At 40.9% G+C, this 19,159-nt stretch overlaps 2 protein-coding genes across 2 annotated transcripts in view; both read right to left on the minus strand.

The window, feature by feature from the left end:
- Positions 1-599: 599 nt before the first annotated feature.
- LOC113539585 (protein phosphatase 1 regulatory subunit 15A) lies at positions 600-7,828 on the minus strand. The gene is made up of 2 exons (XM_026935422.3): positions 4,947-7,828; positions 600-2,337 (listed from the first exon to the last, which is right to left on the minus strand). Exons 1-2 carry the CDS (start codon positions 6,885-6,887, stop codon positions 2,146-2,148), a joined length of 2,133 nt encoding a protein of 710 aa, XP_026791223.3. The 5' UTR covers positions 6,888-7,828; the 3' UTR covers positions 600-2,145.
- pik3c2b (phosphatidylinositol-4-phosphate 3-kinase, catalytic subunit type 2 beta) overlaps positions 7,035-19,159 on the minus strand; it is a 64,552-nt gene continuing 52,427 nt past the window's right edge. The window contains exons 29-33 of the mRNA XM_026935382.3: positions 17,535-17,652; positions 16,859-16,949; positions 16,104-16,210; positions 15,888-16,016; positions 7,035-14,456 (exon numbers count right to left, since the gene is read on the minus strand). Coding sequence (XP_026791183.3) covers positions 14,265-14,456; positions 15,888-16,016; positions 16,104-16,210; positions 16,859-16,949; positions 17,535-17,652 — 637 coding nt within the window. The 3' untranslated portion in view covers positions 7,035-14,264. The remainder of the gene's footprint in view (positions 14,457-15,887; positions 16,017-16,103; positions 16,211-16,858; positions 16,950-17,534; positions 17,653-19,159) is intronic.

A 19,159-nucleotide genomic window follows, 5' to 3' on the forward strand; every position in this document is an offset into this window, starting at 1 on the left:
GTTTTTTTTTTTTTGCTTTATATAGGCATCATTTAACTGCATTATAATATGTAGAAATATTTATTGTAAATCATATACAAAATGTTTGGACCTGTCGATGAAATCACTTATAAACATCTGTAATGTAATAATAATGATAAACAAAATATGCCTTCTAGAGGACAACATTGGTAACTACATTTATTACAAAACACTGTCTATTTGTGATAAATGTAGTTACCAATAGTATCCACTAGATGGCAGGACTGCCTGACATTTTATTGATTGTGATTATTGGAGTACAGTTGTGTAAAACAGCTCGCTTCCTTTGATATGCAGTAAATACATGTCTATGTGGAACTGCAAAAGTAAATTATAAACTAAAAATAAAATTTACATTAGAGTATTAACATAGTTGTCCCATTGTGCTCAAAATCTCTCACCACCGTCTCATCCATTAAAATCTTGAACCTATTAACTACATTTAGTCTAAAAAAGTAGAAAGCATCTGTATTTCCATACACCAGTGTATTAGTGATGCAAAATGAAACCTGAAACATTCAATACCCAGGTATTACCATTCCTAATGAAGTTCCTGTAAGAACCGGTTCACACACAGCTCAATTTAAATAATAGTTTTATTTGTATGTTAAACTGATTAAGACAAAACCCAGAATATATGCTGAATAACTATACTCCTAAATGTTTTAGAAAAATAAAACACTTCCATGTTAATTATACAGATTAACCCTATGCTTTGACATCAAGCATATTACTTCATTAGAGCATCATCATCATCATGCAATTAGCTCCCTGCATTTCTTTTTAGTCATACACATAGATCCAGCCGCTTGGTCACAGCTGCCACAGTTCCGACTACAGAGACACGACCTCTCGTTTAAGACACGATACACACCACAGTGATTCTCGAGCGAGTTTAGAACATAATGAAAGCTAGGGCTGTACGCTTACACAGGACCATGCAAATATGGAGCGTGAAGACCTGCCAGGCTTCAGATGCAGGATCTGATACTGCCTTCGGCTTCGCTGAACTCTATAAATACCGTGTGTTCACTTGTGTTCATGTGGTGATGCTTCATCATCCACATCATCTCTCAGCGCTGTGCACTCAAACAAATGAGCTTCCAGCAAGGGATCTGTACAGAACTCAAGTGCTATCTTTGGCTTGAAGGTTAATTAGTGAACAGGTTTTACGGCTGCATTTAGAAAGGCTAGGACATTTGACCCGGGTTTATTGACGTCCCTTACTCCTGGTATGAAAGAAGAGATGATTGGCATGTCTGGAGTGTTATTTTTGCAGGAAAGGAAAAAAAATTTGAATACATGTTCAACGCACAATACAAAAAAGTTTTTTTCATGGCACTAGGGACAAAACACTCTGACCACCTGCAAAGTTGTGTCGTGTTAATTTAGTTTACTACAGAAAATTTACTATAGAAATAAATTACTATAATTTAATATAGAAATAAATCCAAATTTCCACTTTATGGAGCAAGTAATGGAAAACAAAGATGGTACTGGTAAGAAAATTTATGCCTAAAACTTGGGGGAAAAAAATGGCCACCCATCTAAACACAGCCTAAATAAAATCCTGGTCGTACATGAAGGCAACAGGAAATTCTAACACTAAAGGGCAAGATTTCAATACTGTTGCACTAATACAGGTGAGAGGTTGAATTTAAGACTTTTTTAGAAGTGATTCATTAGAAGTGAGTTGCATTTAGTGCATTAGTGGCTTTTAACATGAACAATACCTGCAGATGAACTCACAACATGGCATTTCAAAGGCGCCTAGAACCTTTTTTTTTTGGTCCAAACTGTGACCTTTTCATTCGCAGACCATTTTGGACATTATATAACAAAAGCCATTCTTCTCTTCATTACTGTATTGTGGTGTTCAGGAAGCTGCATTCCTCTATACTGTAATGAAGCTCTCCACAGAACAGTGGCTCTTTTCTGTATGACTCAAGTGAAGTGTTAGACCCGGACACACACTGATGAAACTGCAACACGGGAGTCTTTATGCCTTCCTTTTTCATTTCCGTGCCTCTTCTTCACCCTGAATTAGACCCGATATGTATATAATTTATCTGTTTCGTGCAATCAAAAATAACCACAAAAAAAAAAAAAAAATTAAAATGTTAATCAGCTACTAGGATAGCGTCTTTGAAAGATGTTAAGGCGGAAGCTGGGAGACAGGCAGTAGCTGATGCTCTCCTCCACCTCCTGAACACGACGCTGGAAGCGGCAGCGGTCTCGGGCATATTCTTCCCACGGGCCGTGCCGCTCCTCGTCACTGCTGGCGTAGAACTCCTCCACCTCCTCTATGAACGTCACCTGCACCGAAACAAACAGGGACGAGGCTTAAAACTTAGGTAATTCTATGACAAACATAAAACTAAAAATCATAACCAACATTGTTTTATTATACAGACATTGTTACCCTACTGCAAAAAAGCCCCCCACACACACAAAAAAAAAAAAAAAAAAAATCAGCCACTATGCCAAAACATCAATTTTTAAAATCTCACAAATACAGCTGCTGTGCAAAACTGTTTCCTTAGCACATTTATAGCTTTAAACGGCAGACAGATGAAATGCCTGAGGTAAACTATCACTAAATACAAGTGTTAAAGGTAACCGTTTCATATCAGTGTGCCTTCTGCCTATTTTTCAATATGGGAGTACGTGTAAGAGTTAACAAACATATTCTGTTAACTGAATAAAAATGTTCTGTTAACATTTAAAATGCTTCATCAATGTTGTAATCCAGTATAATTTTTCCAGAGGTACAACTATTAAACACATATCAAAAGCTTTACTGAGTTTCAGCTCAAGATTTCAGCCTGTAGTCCTGTAACAAGTTTTTTTTTATTATTATAAACTTTTTATTAACTTAAAAGAGTGAGAAAACTAACAAGTGAACAGGTTTTGACAGCAATAACAGAAACTACCTGAAACATTAGATATAACCATAAACATAAAAGTACTGTGTGTTGCTTTTTGATAAATTGAGTTTGGAATCATTGACAAACTGTTGTGGTATAAGAGGAATAAAACACTTCCAGATGTGCTGCAAAATCACACCACCTTCTTCCTATAACAGCGAGTCCTGGTGTGTTTCATCTCTCACTTGTACACCTGCACATTCATGCAGTTATTTAATCAGTCAATCATGTGGCAGCAGCACAATGCATAAAATCATACGCATACAGGTCAGGAGCTTCAGTTAATGTTCACATCAAACATCAGAATGAAGAAAAAGTGTGATCTCTGTGGCTTTGATTGTGGTATGGTTGTTGGCTGGTTTGAGTACATCAGAAACTGCTGATCTCCTGGGATTTTCACACACACACAACAGTCTAGTTTACACAGAATGGTGCAAAAAACAAAACATATCCTGTGAGTGGAGGTTCTGCAGGCTGAAACACCTTGTTGATGAGAGATCAGAGGAGAATGACCAGACTTGTTTGAGCTGACAGGAAGTCTATAGTAACTCAGATAATAACTCTTTACAAACATGGTGAGCAGAAAAGCATCTCAGAATGTACAACACATCAAACCTTGAGGTGGATGGGCTACAACAGCAGAAGACCACATCAGGTTCCACTCCTGTCAACTGGACAGCTGAAGATTAGAAAAAGAGATGCTTTTCTGCTCACCACAACTGTACAGAGTCATTATACTGTGTTACTGTATCCTTCCTGGCAGCTTGAACCAATCTGGCCATTTTCCTTTGACCTCTTATCAACAAGGGGTTTCCACCCACAGAACTGTCACTCACCCAATGTTTTTCCAGTTTTCGCACCGTTCTGTGTAAACGCTAGAGACTGCTGTGTGTGAAAATCCCAGGAGATCAGCGGTTTCTGTATCTGTATGATTTTTTTTTCTCGCATTGTGCTGCTGCCACATGACTCACTGATTAGGGAATGAATGTGCAGGTGTCCCTAATAAAGTGGACAGAATATTATATATCACACACACACATAAATATACACACACATATAAATAAAATAAATAACAGCTTTCAGCAATGGTAAATTTCCCAGTATCTATTAAAAAAATAAAAGACTTGACAACCAAAGATTCTGTATCCATGCTTATCTTTTCAGAAATCAGAAGGGATCCAACATTTCTCACCCACCACTGTTCACTGTTGCTAAGTAACATTTCATATTCCTCTACAATGACCTGATATTAAATGAAAAGGAGAAGGTGTGGGGGTGATGGTGGCTGGCTGGCCCGTTGCAGTGCCGGGGACAGCGCATACTTCTACGGTTAGACATAATGTCTATGACTAGCATGGAGTCAGAGACTGAAAATGGGCCAGAGTGATAATGAGTAATGGGCAGAGTACTCACTCGTGCCTCCCTGGAGAGAGGAAAATGGAAGTGTTGCATCAGACGATGAGTGGGGAAAAAAAAAAAAAAAAAGAATAACGTCTGCTTGCACTGCTTTACATCATCTAAATGATCTAACATCCAGGCTGTGACTACTGATGCTAAGACCAGTAACCAAAAACGGGACGTCTAAACTGCCACACGGCTAACAGAGATTACACGAGACACAATTTTCACTGTATGTCTGTATTGGGTAAAATGGCAATATGTATAAAACTGCATTATCGACTCATAGCAACTTTCCAGTTAGCGTTACAATAGGAAAATGTTCAACACTATAATTATGTACTGTGTTGCACAAAACCTCTAGGTGTATACTGTTAAATAACTACATGTTATTGAAGTGAAGGAAACCTACATGATTAAAAGCCAAGTGGGGTTAAGTTTGTCTATAAAAGATATTTATTTTTGTTTTGTGTTATCTAGTTAAGTGGTTAATACCTAATCACAAGAAAAGAAACTTTGACCACGAAAAACAACATTAGGTAATATGTGAATTTCTTGACCTGCAAAGTAATTGATCGAAATTCCAGACATCACACTAACCTTTTTCAGCCTGACAGCTCCAGCACTTCCGAAGCCTTGGACAGTGGCTGCCTCTGAGAAGCCGCTGTCCATCCTCTCCTCCGCCTCCTCTTTCCTGTAGAGCAGAGGCTCAACTGGTGTCTCTTTCTTACAGCGCTGTCTGGCTGGCTGCCGAGTCCTGATTGATGCCTGAAAGTTCAGGGGACTGTAGGGATCTGATGAGCAGCTGAAGGAGTTCCAAAGTCTCAGGCTCTCAGCTTCGTCCATCGATGAACAGGCCTCTTCGCTGGACTCCATGTCCTTCTGGGTTCCTCCCAGAGGTGAAGGAGGGGATGATGGGGAGGAACACAAAAGGGAATCGGGCTCTTCTGGGGATCCCACAGGGGACGGATTCACCGCAGATGCACTGAGTTTCCGGGACGTCCGAATAGGGGCCATGAAATTGAGAGGGTTATAAGGATCCCTGGTTTGGCACAAAGAATTCCACGTTCTCTCATTTTCAGAGTCAAGTTCATCAGATTCTGAATCCTCCTCATCCTCTTCATCCTCATCATCACTATCCTCAGGGTCCTCAGAGTCAGAATAGCTGTCCAAGGCGTCGCTGTCGAAGCCGTCGTCGTCATCGCTGTCCCGAACACTGTCATCTTCCATGTCTGACTCGTCGCTGCAGGGGCTGCCCATGATGTATGCGATCGCCTTATTCTGACAGCGAGGGGTGGATTGAACCGGCAAAGCCTCATGTACAATCGCAGACTCTGTGTTTTGCGCTTTCTCCTCCTCCTTGTCCTCCTCCTTGTTCTCGACCCTCTCGCAAAGAGTATTCCCTGCAGATTTGTCCTCCTCTCCTCCGTGCCCATGATCGCCAGCCTGAGAAGCAGCAGAATTGTCAAGGTCCGACAATACACAAACAGCTTTCATATTACACTGCCTTGCACTGGCACTTTCTTCCTCCAAACTAGAGTAGCCATTGTCCTGATCCGGGGTCAGAACTGCCACCTCACTGCAGGCGGCAGCAGCTCTGGTACTGACTTGATGCTCTAAAACGCTGTGTTCATGGACTGATGGAAGGCAGTCCGAGTTTGCGAGGAATTCCAGCCTGGCTGTGTGAAGGCTTGTATGGTCAGCTGACTCTTTGAAGCGTGGCGATCCAGCACGTTCGCTGCATGTGCATTCAGCCTCGGTGCTGAGTCCCAACGGTTCTACCGGCTTATCGAGTGCAACAGCTGACCTCTGGCCATCTGGCTCACAATGCCCACTACTGTGGTGCTCTCCACAATGCGGGGACTTTGTTTCAGCATCAGCAGACGTTCTAGTCTGGTACAAAGCAGGTAGAGTGTTTTGAGGGTCGTCAGATCTCCAAAGCCCCTGCCACCACCAGGTGTTAGTGTTAGATTTCGTGGATGGACTTGGGTACCAAACGCCCAGCTTGGGCTGCATGGGCTCAGTGTGCTTTCCTTCTTTCGGGGCCAGAACCCGGCTGAGAAGCTTTCTGGTCGATTTGAGGTACCTGTATTCCCCTGGGTCTGTTTGTTGAGCCTTAAGAGTCGTATTCACAGCGTCCTGAATCCCTAATTCCCTCAGAGAGTCTGCTGTCCACCAGCTGAGGGTTTCTGCATCGCCGGAAGTCAGAAAGCCGCCGTTTTCATGCTGACAGTGAACATAAGCTACACGCAGGGGAGCTGAACTCTGCTCAGAAGGCAGAAGGTTATCAAAACCTGCCATTAGCTGATGGCCAAAGTAAGGGTTGGATTTTCCTGCCTCGTCGGACCAAGTGTTGGATCTTCCAGGCAGGTATTTCTGAAGAAGAGCCCACGCAGGCCTCGACACTGCTGACAGCATGCTAATCCAGGAGCTAGCCGAGCTGCCGTTCCCCACCTCCAGGCTAGCAGCTGCTGTGGTGGTGGTTCTGGGCCCTGAACCCCTCTCAGAGAAGTGTTCCTCCGAGCTCATACTTCTATACATTATTATATATTAATTATTCCAAAATATTAAATAGGGTTAGGAAATTTGAAGCCTAGAAGATTAAAAAACCCGGCAGGGCTACAACTGAAGTCACCGGTAACTTCTTAGCTAGTGAGCTAATCGAGTTTTTTTTTTTTTTTTTTCCTCTCTCTCTATTTTGACAAGCCTAGTTTAATACCTAACTGTTAACTGAAAGAAAAAAAAGTGTAAATGAAGACTTTAAACGTTAACTAGTTAAGTTGCCTGAAATACCTGCAGTCGGAGGAAGTCAGAGCGCCAGCTGGATAACATTAGCGTTAGCTAGCAAGCGCGCGCGTGAGAAACCTGTCACTTTCATATGCTGCTAAATATTAGCTACTAAGAAACTAACAGTCAACAACAAAGTGTCGCAGTTCAGAATACTGTCCGGATTCAATATTGTCAAATCCCCAAGGTGTCCATGGTGTTTAAACGGCAAGGGCATGTTGCCGGTTAGCTCCCGGTGTGAGCCAGCAGTGAAGGCAGTCGGCGCTCATGTTGTCCCCGGCTCTCGCCATGTTCACACTCACAGCAGCTCTGCACTGAGGATTCATCAGGCTCACACACTTACAGACAGCAGGAGAGAGGAGACAGGGCGAAGGCAGGCTGAAGAAGACAGAGCTGACATATTCCACACATCCCAACTCGGACGTCGATATACAAGCCATTTTGGTTTGGAAGTCGATACTGAAGCGAGGTCCGTGGCTGCTGTGGGTCCTCCTCCTCTTCCGATAAGAGCTAGCGCGTTAGCGAATTAACACGCGTTTCTGTTAAACTCGATGAAATGTCTCACACAGAGGGAATTAAATCAGCAGAAAAATACTTTCAAGCGCTCTGAGACAGTTGTTATTCGTCAGTAGATTGAGTAGTGGTTTCTCCTCGTGTTCCTCCTTTTCCTTCCCTTCCCGAAAGCCAGCAGAGAAAAGCCCAAAGCAAACAAGGGGAGATTTCATCAGAAAGGCTAAGGGACCGTCAATAAACTCCGTGCTAATGAAGGCGAAGTTAGGGATCGTCATAGAAATACAGTCGCACGTAGCCAGTAGCTGTTACGCAACATACAAGCTCGTGTATATCACAAGGCATGTGCTATTATGGAAGTATTTTCCAGACAAGTTTCAAAAGTAATTGAAAACTGCGTCAAAGACAAAGATTCAAGACTGCATCAAAGATTGTATATTCCTTAGCAGATACTGGAAGTTTGTATCTATCTAAAAATTCTGTATATGAAAGTTATGTATATAATGTATGTAATGTATGTATGTAATGTATATAAAATATTATTTCTAAACCAATATTTAAGATTTTATTTTAATATTTTATATCTTTATTATTCCAGATCAAACATTTGAACATTTTCCTTCTTGGCCGTCGACTGTGACTGACGTGGCTTCCAAATACAAACACGCCCCATAGTAAAGTCCCACCCCAACACTGATTGGCAGATTTGTGTGCAAGCCATCGGAAATGCACATGCAAAGGGAACTGTAATTCCATTAGAATTTTGGCAGGCTCCAAACAGGGTAATTGCTATTGCTATTTCGATATGACAGGGTCATAACTTGTAAGATATGGGAAATGCAATTGCAAATGGACTTTGCTTTTTCATTTAGAATTTGGCAGACATTACATGTTTGTGCAAACGAAAATGCAAACAGTAATACGTGATTTGCATTTTCATTTGAATTATGTCAGTTTATGCGTCCACAAATAGAAAACACAACTGCAAGTGCAATTACTTTTTGAAATTTGTCGGGAAAATACTTGCTTTCCTGTGGCTGTTCTCAGAAATAATCTTCAGCTCAGTTTAAAAATGGGCGAGTTAATTCTAATACACTATGGCCAAAAGTTTGTGGACATCAGATCACCACACAAATAAGTGCTTTTTGAACATTCCATTCCAGATTTTGTCCTCCGTTGTTTTTTATAATAAAATCCACTCTTCTGGGAAGTTTTTTTTTTTTACCAAATTTTGGAGCATGGCTGTGGGGATTTGTGCTCATTCAGCCACAAGAGCATTAGTGAGGTCAGGCAGGTGAAGAGGCCTGGGGAGCAGCCAGCATTCCAATTCATTCCAAAGGTGTTCAGTGGGGTTGAGGTCAGGGCTCTGTGCAGGCCACTCAAGTTCTCCCACTCCATACTTGGTAAGCCATGTCTTCATGGACCTTGCTTTGCGCACAGGGGCACTGTCATGCTGGAACATGTTTGGGTCCCTTAGTTCCAGTGAAGGGAATTTGTAATGCTACAGAATACAAAGACATTCTAGACAACTGTGTGCTTCCAACTTTGTTGAAACAGTTTGGGGAAGAACCACATATGGGTGTGATGGTCAGGTGTCCACAAACTTTTGGCCATGTAGTGTATTTAAAGTGCATGTTTTAGCAATAAAAACTCGTCCTGAACCTACTGTCAGAAATGAACAATTCCACAGATGATTCAACAGCACTGTGATATAAGTTAGGAATAAAACACAATGGGACATGTCGTTACAGGAAAATAATCAACAGTGGAGTGATGTGCTTTTGGCTATTAGCACCCGAAGCCGATTATTTTCCAGTAACAGCACATTTTTAAACGTATTTGAAGTGTAAGTATTGCTACATAAATGATTACAGTTTTTATTTTAATAATGTCCAAAACATCACACACATTATGGCCAAAGGTTTATGGATACCTGACCATCACAATCATATGTGGTTCTTCCCCAAACTGTTGCCACAAAGTTGGAAGCACACAGTTATCGAGAATGTCTTTGTGTGCTTTAGCGTTACAATTTCCCTTCACTGGAACTAAGAGGCCCAAACCTGTTCCAGCATGACAACACCCCTGTGCACATGAAGACATGGTTTGCCAAGGTTGGAGTGGAAGAACTGGGGTGGTCTGCACAGAGCCCTGACCTCAACCCCCCTGAACGCTTTTGAGATGAACTGAAAGGCTGTCTGCGCATCGGGTGTCCTCTCCCAACATCAGTTACAACCTCACTAATGGCTGAATGGGTACAATAGTACAATGGGGCTAAATGGTTTGTGTCATCCTTCATTCCCTAACCAGCCTCTCTTTTTTTACCCCCCCCTAAGTTAATAAGACAAAAAAACACAGCTTGTCATGTATCAGAGAAGTCCTCTGAAGAAAGTTCTCTGTCCTGAAGATGTGTCGGAAAACTTACTGTTACAAAGTGCTGACACTGGAGACTCCTTTCATAATTGATAAATACATAAAAACCCAGTGAGCGTGTTCTCAGATGGAGGAGAAGTGTCATGTCCTCTTCAGCACAGTAGCTCTTTAATTAAAAATGTAAGATCAGAGTGCAATATGAACTATTCAGCTCCCTTAACATTTTTCTTTACCCATTCTTAAATGTAACCTTTATATCTTTATGCAATATACAGTATGAAACAGGGCTGAAACGATATGAAAAGTTTACAGTATGCTAAAATTCACTTGTAACCTCAAGAAATTCAGATCCGATGAATATATAAATTGGATGTTTTCCTCTTTGTAGAATTTAAAAAATCTTGTTGCATATTCTGCCTAAAACAGGCTACAGTACAGTTTTTGTTAATGCTGTCATTACGTATCCTTAAAATACGTTTATAATTAAAGCAATAACTATTTCAGATTTCCTTAAATCCTAACATCTTGAACAGTAAATCTTGTAGGAAGGAGCCTTTTGTTTGGATAATTACCAGCTTTGTCATTCATCATTACTCCTCCCAGGGCAGTATTAACATTAATGACTATAATCAATGCAGTGACAAACACTGCTTACACAAAGAGCCAGACAAGTGAAAACACACACGCTTGATGTAATTCCAAACACTGTGGGATGTTAACAAAGCTGGATGTGAGCCACAATCAAGGGGTGAAAGACTGTTCACAAATCTTTCAGTAATTAATAAAGGCATGTACTCAATGTCAACTTTATTAGGAACACCTATAAAAACTGCTCATTCATGCAATTATCAAATCAGCCAATCATGTGGCAGCAGCGCAATGCACGAAGTCACGCAGATACAGGTCAAGAGCTTCACTTAATGTTCACATCAAACATCAGAATGGCAAAAATGTGAGCTCAGGGACTAACAGCGGGGTGGTTTGAGAGCTCACCGTGGGTGTAAGGAGTAGATGTTTGAGTTACCGTAGCCTTCCTGTCAGCTCGAACCAGTCAGGCCATTCTCCTGCAACCTCTCTCTACAATGAGGCATTTCCACCCATAGAACTGCTGCTCATTGGATGTTTTTTGTTTTTCGCACCATTCTGTGTAAACTCTACAGTGCGTGAAAATCCCAGGAGATCAGCAGTTTCTGAAATTCTCAAACCAGTCCTTCTAGCACCAACAACCATGCCATGATTGAATCACTGAGATCTCACCTTTTCCCCCAATCTGGTGTTTGATGTGAACATTAACTGGAGCGCTCGACCTGTACCTGTATGATTTTATGCTTAGCACTGCTGCCACATGATCGGCTGATTGGAAAATGGCATGGATGCGCAGGTGTACTGGTGTGGCCACTGAGTGTATATTCAGCATTAGACGGGCTAAATGAGTGCATTCCATTTGTGTGAATGAAACCTGATCTTCTTAGACTTTCAGCAGTTGCTAATTTACAGAACTGCCCTTTCAGAGGTTAACAAATACGCAATGTGCTAGCATTAATGAGCAGAGCAAATTAGCCAACACTACACAGATTCACATCCTCATAGACATGACCAGTCTCTTTTCCATTTTGAATTCAAGTTCATTTTATTATTTAGTGCAAATAATATTTATTAAAAAAAAAAAATCATGGTCTAAAAGGAACATAGCTATGTCAGGAAATCAAAACAGTGTGACAAAACCATAAAGCACAGACAAATTATATTCTTAATAAGTACAACACACTAAGCCTGTTTATTTTGAATGCACATTCTTTCCTATTTTCTCTTGCACCAACGGCCTGTGGTCATTCAAAGTGAACTAATTTGGATTTGTTGGAGTCCTTTGCAAATTTTCCTCATAACCCTAGCAAATCTGAGCCTTACAAGGGCACACGAAGAGCAACTCACCAGTAATAAAACTAACACTCAGTACAGTTTGCTACCTCAAAAATAAGTGGACTAACTTCAACATTAAATAAGACACACTAGGATAGTATAATCTCAGGCAACAGCATGAGCAAGACAACTGGCATCTCAGGCCTGGACCTAGTTTGGTGTTTAAACCAGATCACCTTTCCCCAGGCTACAATGTGGTTCATTTTAGGTGATTACCATGTCAGAAACCATGTTATACACACCTGTAACTAAACACACTGGTTATTTACATACATATTGTTCAAATAACATCGAAAACATAGGTGAATTTCAAGCAGCTTAGTTTCCTTCATTAAACAAACTTTCCCATCAAACCCTTTAGTTTCGTTTAGGACAGTGAGTTAACTATTGTGGACAGATCAACAAGTTTGTGTTGCAAAGAAACAGAAAGGGAAAGTATGTGTAAATGTTTACAAGAGAGAGAAAAAAAAAGAAAACAGCCTTTGCCACAGGTTCGGCAAATCATTTACATGCATCTATTTCTGGAAAGGAAAAAAAAAACACACAGATTAAAGCTTAAAAGTTAGATTTAGTTCCCAACAGTTGAATTTTGCAAACAATTTCAACAGAATAAGGAATGAACATTAACAGGAATATTAACAGTACTTATGTGTTAAGGTTCATCTTTGCTTCCCTTTCTTCAAATAAATTAAATATTCAATTTAAAGAAACTGACTGATCCCAGAAACGTAAGCACAAAATACTTCATAGCAAATAAGGCCAAAAGTGCAACATTTATCCAGTAGCAAATTTCACAGCATGCACATGAATCATTCAGCTACACGTTCTCACTGGAGAGACTGGTGCTAGGCTGAGATACTGCGTCCAAAGCGAAACTTAAACTGCCTGCTTAGGCTCCTATCGTCACGTTTCAACCTTCACGTTTCATTTCACGGCAAGCTGTTAAGAGCACCTGTAAATACGGTCTTTATTGGGTTGTGTGCTATTGGGCTAGGCGATGTATTGGAAGTATATCACGGTCACAATGTGGAAAGCACACATTCGTGGTCTATAAAGTGCCAATGTGATTAAAACAATGTAGTGCCTATTGAAAGCTAAACGGTTTAATTGGTTTATAGATACACGATGAATAAAAACAAAGCTAGAATTCACCTGGAAACCCAGCATGTTTTATATAGCATGTATATATTACTGTACATTGGTGGAAATTCATTGCACTGTAATCAGATTACTTTTACCTGGAATTTTGTCCATATCGCCCAGCCATACCATGTATCAAATCCCCCTTAGGTTCATTAATAGTGTTGGTAAGAAAAAAATAATAATTTTATTTCATTTTAAATCATTTTCTTGCTTATATATGAGAAGGCATGTTAAAGTCACCACTAGTGCTATAATGTAAAGTGTAATGTTTCTGCCAAATTTGGGCTCCAACCTACACAAGTCCCACCACGTGCAGATTTTTAAGAAAAAGCTCAGGGTTATTTTCTGAAAATCACTGCATCCTGGAGCTATTCAAAGCCTGGTGCTTGTTTAAAAGAAAAGAAAAAAAAAGAAGTGAATAATAAACAAAAGTCTGTTATCAAGCTACTTTTGTCATTCATACTACAGAGCTTGTAGGACAATTGGACTGAGTTAGACCTTGCATGACTACACGCAAGTTCGCAATGCCACAGAATCTCAAATGTTTTAGTTTTTCAAGATATTATAGATCCCTGCCACCAATCTAATCGTTTTAGATGAACATTCCATAACTCCCTTTTTACTTACTAGGTAAAATCTGTAATAATCTAAATCACAGAGACATAAATGTCACAACAAAAGCTAGCTCCAAATCGAGCCAAAATAAAAGAACATCTTAAAAGAAATAAGTTAACATTTCACTTCCTCTCTCTTAACAGGAAATTGTGAGGCTGTACAATGGACAAAGTTTTCAGATCCTTTTGAAACACATTCGGCATCCAAGAGAGTCAGTGGTTCTTATCTTACCACAGCTATTTCAGCCATGTTCTTTTCTCACAGTCCATGTAGAGGGCAAAAAAACCCCAACAGAACTAGAACGTGTTGTGATGGCTCTCCATCACAGAGTCTACAAGTCTCCAGGGCAGGAGAATCAGCAACAAACACCCCCACTGTGGGGAAAATACATCCTTCTACGCAGCAACTCACAGACCCCAATGCAAAGACAAGACACACCTACATGCTCCTCAACAGACCTCATCTTCTGAGTCGGTTCCCTTTACAGAGACGCACCAAATTACACCTGCTGATCCGAAAGGAGCAATCAGTTCATCACCTAGTGTCTGTCTTTGCAACTGTGTGGCTGTGTTAGCGGCTGGCATCGGCGCTGCCTGTGCTCAGCTGGTGCCAGTCCACCCAATGCTGTCCAGGTGTTAGATTCTTTAAGGGAATGATGGCCTCGCCCAGCAGTGTGTTTTCCCAGAATGCCCCGTCGCCTAGCACTCGAAGATGGATTGACCTCTGGCTCAGGTCCCCACGTGGTATCCCATCATACACCAGCTACAGGGTAAGAAAACCAAAGCAAACATTAGACATAATGGTTTTACGAGCTGAAAAAAAAAAAATAATTCAGCTTCACAATTATTGGTACCCTTCAAGACTATGGGCAAAATTTATTGTATCTGTCACCGGACAGATTTTTTTTTTCTCAAAATGTGGCAACCTTAAATTGCAAACAAACTGTCATCCTTTTTTGTAATTGTTATCCTTATTGCGGTCTCAGATCGATGGCTAAGTGCGAAGGAATTTCACACCAAAACCTAGCTGTGTCTACCAAGAGTTTGGCCATGGGTAGATGCTTCCAAAACTTAATGTCAAAACAGTAAGTAATAGCCATCTCATTCTCCAGATCTGAGCCCTACTGAAAACCTGCAGTTGAACTGAAGAAGGCATCCACATGTGCAGAAGAAGACTATGAATAAGGAACTGCTGTACATGGAGAACGCATTACCTTCTCCATTACTCTCTCAATCAGAGCAACACTAACCAATCACGGCATCTGTGAGCTCATGAATGCAGAAGAGGGAAGTTAGTGCTTTCCACAGCTTCACTGTGACGTAACCTGACCAGCATATTAAAAAATGTGGCTTCATGTGTCTGGGAGGAAGCACGTGTCTTCACTCACAATGTTAGCTGTCATGTGATGGGGAGAACTAGTGGCTAGTGACATCATTGGGGGTAAATGTGGTTAAAAAAAAACACTAATATAAATAGAATGTAATTAAATGATACAGCACAATATTATGTTTCAACTTAATCTTTATATACATACAGTCAGGTCCGCAAGTATTTGGACAATGACAGAGTTTCTGTGATTTTGCCTTTATACACCACCACAATGGATTTGAAATAAAACAATCCAGATGTGATCAAAGTGTAGACTTTCAGCTTTATTTTAAGAGGTTATGGCAGTTACCATTTAGGAATTACAGCCATTTTCAACAAAGTACCTCCATTTTCAGGGGCTCAAAGGTATTTGGACAAAGCGACATAATTGTAAATTTAACCATAATTTTGATACTTGGATGAAAATCCTTTGCAGTCAATGAAAGTCTGGAGCCCATGTTCTCAAAACTCAAATTCTGAGTTTCCTCCCTGGAGATGCTTTGCCAGGCCTTCACTGCAGCCACCTTCAGTTGCTGCTTGTTTGTGGGTCTTTCTAAAGAAAGTCTACACTTTGATCACATCTTGATTGTTTTATTTCAAATCCATTGTGGCGGTGTATAAAGGCAAAAATCACAAAAACTCTGTCATTGTCCAAATACTTCCGGACCTGACTGTATATAATTCTGGTTTTGTTTGTAATAGACTGCAGGTTCTCAGGAAACACAATATTGTTATCATAGACACTTCAAAATGCAGTAAGTGCCCCTGTGGATCATTCCAAAGGAAGCATAAAGTGCTCTCTCGTGACATTTATACAGTGTTTACCATTTCATTATACGTGGGGTTGCAGGTGCGGCGAGCTGCCTTCGTCTTCCTCTTGCTTGTTTTCTGGGGATCAGGGAGCAGGTACAGTTTGACGTATGGATCAGGATCAGTGCCGTCCTGCAAGGGTTGCTGTTGGAAAAGATGGAATTGTTATTATGTTACATTTCCTCTTCATGCAACACGTAACAGAAACGCCACCAAAGCCACAAGACTCACCAGGCCTCGGATGTGCATCACCATAATGAAAAGCTTGTCGCTCTTGTAGGAAATGGACAATTTCACTTCACCAGCCACTGTACCAGGCACAGGAGTCCAAGAACTCTCTGTAACAGCAGAAGAATGTGTTTATCACGGTGTGTGTGAGTGTATACACAAAACCTGTTTGGTGGAATCTCAGAAATGTATGACATAGCACTTTATGTATCTGTGCACGAGAGAAGCACACGTGTATGATTTAATATTTAAGCTGAATAATCTGCATCTGCCACTCAGCCGATAATTAATTCATTTTGTTATTAGATGGAGAGAGAGATTTAAAGAGCTCACATTAATTAAACATTAAACAAGAGTCATGGAGCCAGCCTTGTCTGAATGGTGTTCACCTCTGACCTGTTTGCTGTCCCCATTAATGTTTAACTAGCTTTATTGAATTTCTGGAGAAAAAGAATCAAAGTGCTTACAGACCCGTGACAACTCACCCTGCATGACTGCCCACCATGTGCTGGTTGATTTCAAGCTCATTGGAAATTACTGATAAGGTCCTAACACACCATTGGCCTTTTTCTGATCATCGCTGTCACACATGCACTCTTAGGCGGACTAGTTTGAGCTTTATGACTCATTAGTGGACTCACATGATGATGGTGGATGAACATTAACCCTGTTGTATGCTTTGTCATGTCCACATGCTTGATGAATCACCATCATTTAGCTTCTAAAAAGCAATGTTGTGTAAATGTAAGAACAGTCACCTGTTGGTTTGTTACCCAGGGTGTTTACAGCAGTTCCTCCTGGCCTCTCATCTCTTGGTAAAGGGTGGAAGAAGGTGTAGACCAGGTCACACTGCAAGGAGGGAGACGGATACCAAGAATTAACACACCACCCAAACAAACAGCTTAGCTTACATGCATGCTGAGGTTTACATGCATGCTAAATAAATTTGCATGCTAAGTCAAACAGCATTTTTTTTTAGACACTCCCTAAAGGAGACACAGTGGCGGAAGTGTGAACTGCTCAGCTGCTCTCAGAGCTGACTAGGAGGGGCAGAACCACTGCCTATCTTAAGCACAAGTTTTTTTCCCCCCCCTTTCTTAGAACCCTGTGGCTGATTTCCAGGAAGCAAGGCTGTCAGACTGAAACACAAGCACACAGACCATTTATGAGTTTCATAACAACCAAGTGAGGAATCTCTGTTAGCAGTATGGGATGAACGTGATCCTAATTTATAGCTGTGTTTGTTTATTATTTTGAAGCCAGGTTAGGGGAATGGTGGACGCTAAGTTCAACCAGGTATAAATAGAACAAACAGCATGCGTTATTATACAAGCCAAAACAAACCTGCTTTTCATTAGTGTTTTCTCTGTAGACAATAGTATTAGAAATGGACAGTATGTGCTGGAAATAACAGGAATGACAAGTGGAATGTACCTGAGCAACCTCGGCGGCTGAGTGGATCAGATGCCACACATATGCGTTCAGCTCGTCTTTCCTCCGGTCAGCCATGGCTTCTCCGCGAGAGCGGCCAATCACAAAACGGCTGGGGAAGCTGTAGTACAGCAAAGTGAGAGAAGGACAGAGCTATTTTAACATGAGCTTGTGTATAACAGCACAGTGAGGAGATACTAGTAGTGCCAGGAACACTACATTTGCCTTTTTTTTAGCTTATCTGCTCACTCGCTGATAAAATGCAGGCAGAGATACAAGAGTTTCCATCAGTCAAAGAGTTTATTTCCCAAAAAAAAAAAAAAAAAAAAAAGGAACAAAAACCAAACAAACAGTAAGGGGTTTCTCATCCCAGGTCATTTTGAAAGACTGTGACAGTGACAATTAATACGGGAAACAATGCCAATGTTAAATTCTCAACATGTAGGAAGTGCTCTGAGTAACACTGTTTCTTTGTCTAGCAACAAAATTACTGATGAAAAAGCCATCAACCATAATAATATCAGTCTCTTTTATACATAAAAGCTATCAGTTTTGCATTAGTATTTGCTCCATGGATGAGTTAGTTCAGCAGGCTGCTGATGTACCAGTCACCAGGTTTTTCTTTCCTCCACTCTGCCAACAACCAAAGAAAAAAAACTACTCCCTACTGACCTGCACAAAACAAAACCTTTCATCTGATATGCTTGTTTAAATGGAACCCGCTGCCTAGTTCATACATTTCTCAGTTGTATCTAAAGCTAAGCATCTCTGTGCTTTGGCACGCATCTCTTCTGAATCTCTGCCCTGAATCTCTGCTCAATCAGGCCATTGTTACATACTATATCTACTCATTTGTTAGCTGATTCATTAGCATGCACGGATGCAAGGCAATCTTTTTAAAATCAGGGATGAGGGAAAAAAACTCTAATGCCAGCACAACATGCAGTCAGATAACATTCATGCACTTGTTGAATGAAAAAGAAGATGATATAATTTTTGAGTTGAAAAGCCAAAGACTTCCTGCGTTTCTGTTAAATATGACATATTTTATCACCAGACACATTATCAGGACAGGATATAGACTACTGCTATGTGAAGTCACACCTCACTGGGATTTAACATTTAAATATTTTCCAAAGTTTGTATTAATGCATGTAATTATGATTAGCTCATCGTAATTTTAGCCTGGTTCGTTAGGTTTCCAGGAAACCAAAACGTTCTGAATCCACAGCACCAATCAGCAACAAACACTGCTGTCAGACCCACACCTAAGTTATCACTCATTCCTACTGGCACCAATCTTCAGCAGGTACCAAAAGCCACAGAGCTGGAATCCTTGGTACTGGACTGGTAGCCATTTGAAAAATGGTAGTTTTAGTTTTCTGTGTTTCTACAAAACAGCTCTGAGACATTGAGGCATGAGCAAGTTGTGAGGTGAGGCCTCCATGGATCAGACTTGTTTGCCCAGCACATCCCACAGATGCTCGATTGGATTGAGATCTGGGGAACCTGGAAGCCAAGTCAACACCTTGAACTCTTTGTCATGTTCCTCAAACCATTCCTGAACAATGTTTGCAGTGTGGCAGGGAGCATTATCCTGCTGAAAGAGGCCACTGCCATTGCCATGA

This window comes from Pangasianodon hypophthalmus, chromosome 20, assembly GCF_027358585.1.
Source record: "Pangasianodon hypophthalmus isolate fPanHyp1 chromosome 20, fPanHyp1.pri, whole genome shotgun sequence".
Taxonomy (NCBI): Eukaryota; Metazoa; Chordata; class Actinopteri; order Siluriformes; family Pangasiidae; genus Pangasianodon; species Pangasianodon hypophthalmus.

Coding starts and splice junctions, on each gene's coding strand:
- LOC113539585 (XM_026935422.3), bottom strand. CDS start 6,887: ATGTATAGAAGTATGAGCTCGGAGGAACACTTCTCTGAGAGGGGTTCA. Junction 2,338..4,946: donor GAGCTGTCAGGCTGAAAAAG/GTTAGTGTGATG, acceptor GTTTCGGTGCAG/GTGACGTTCATAGAGGAGGT.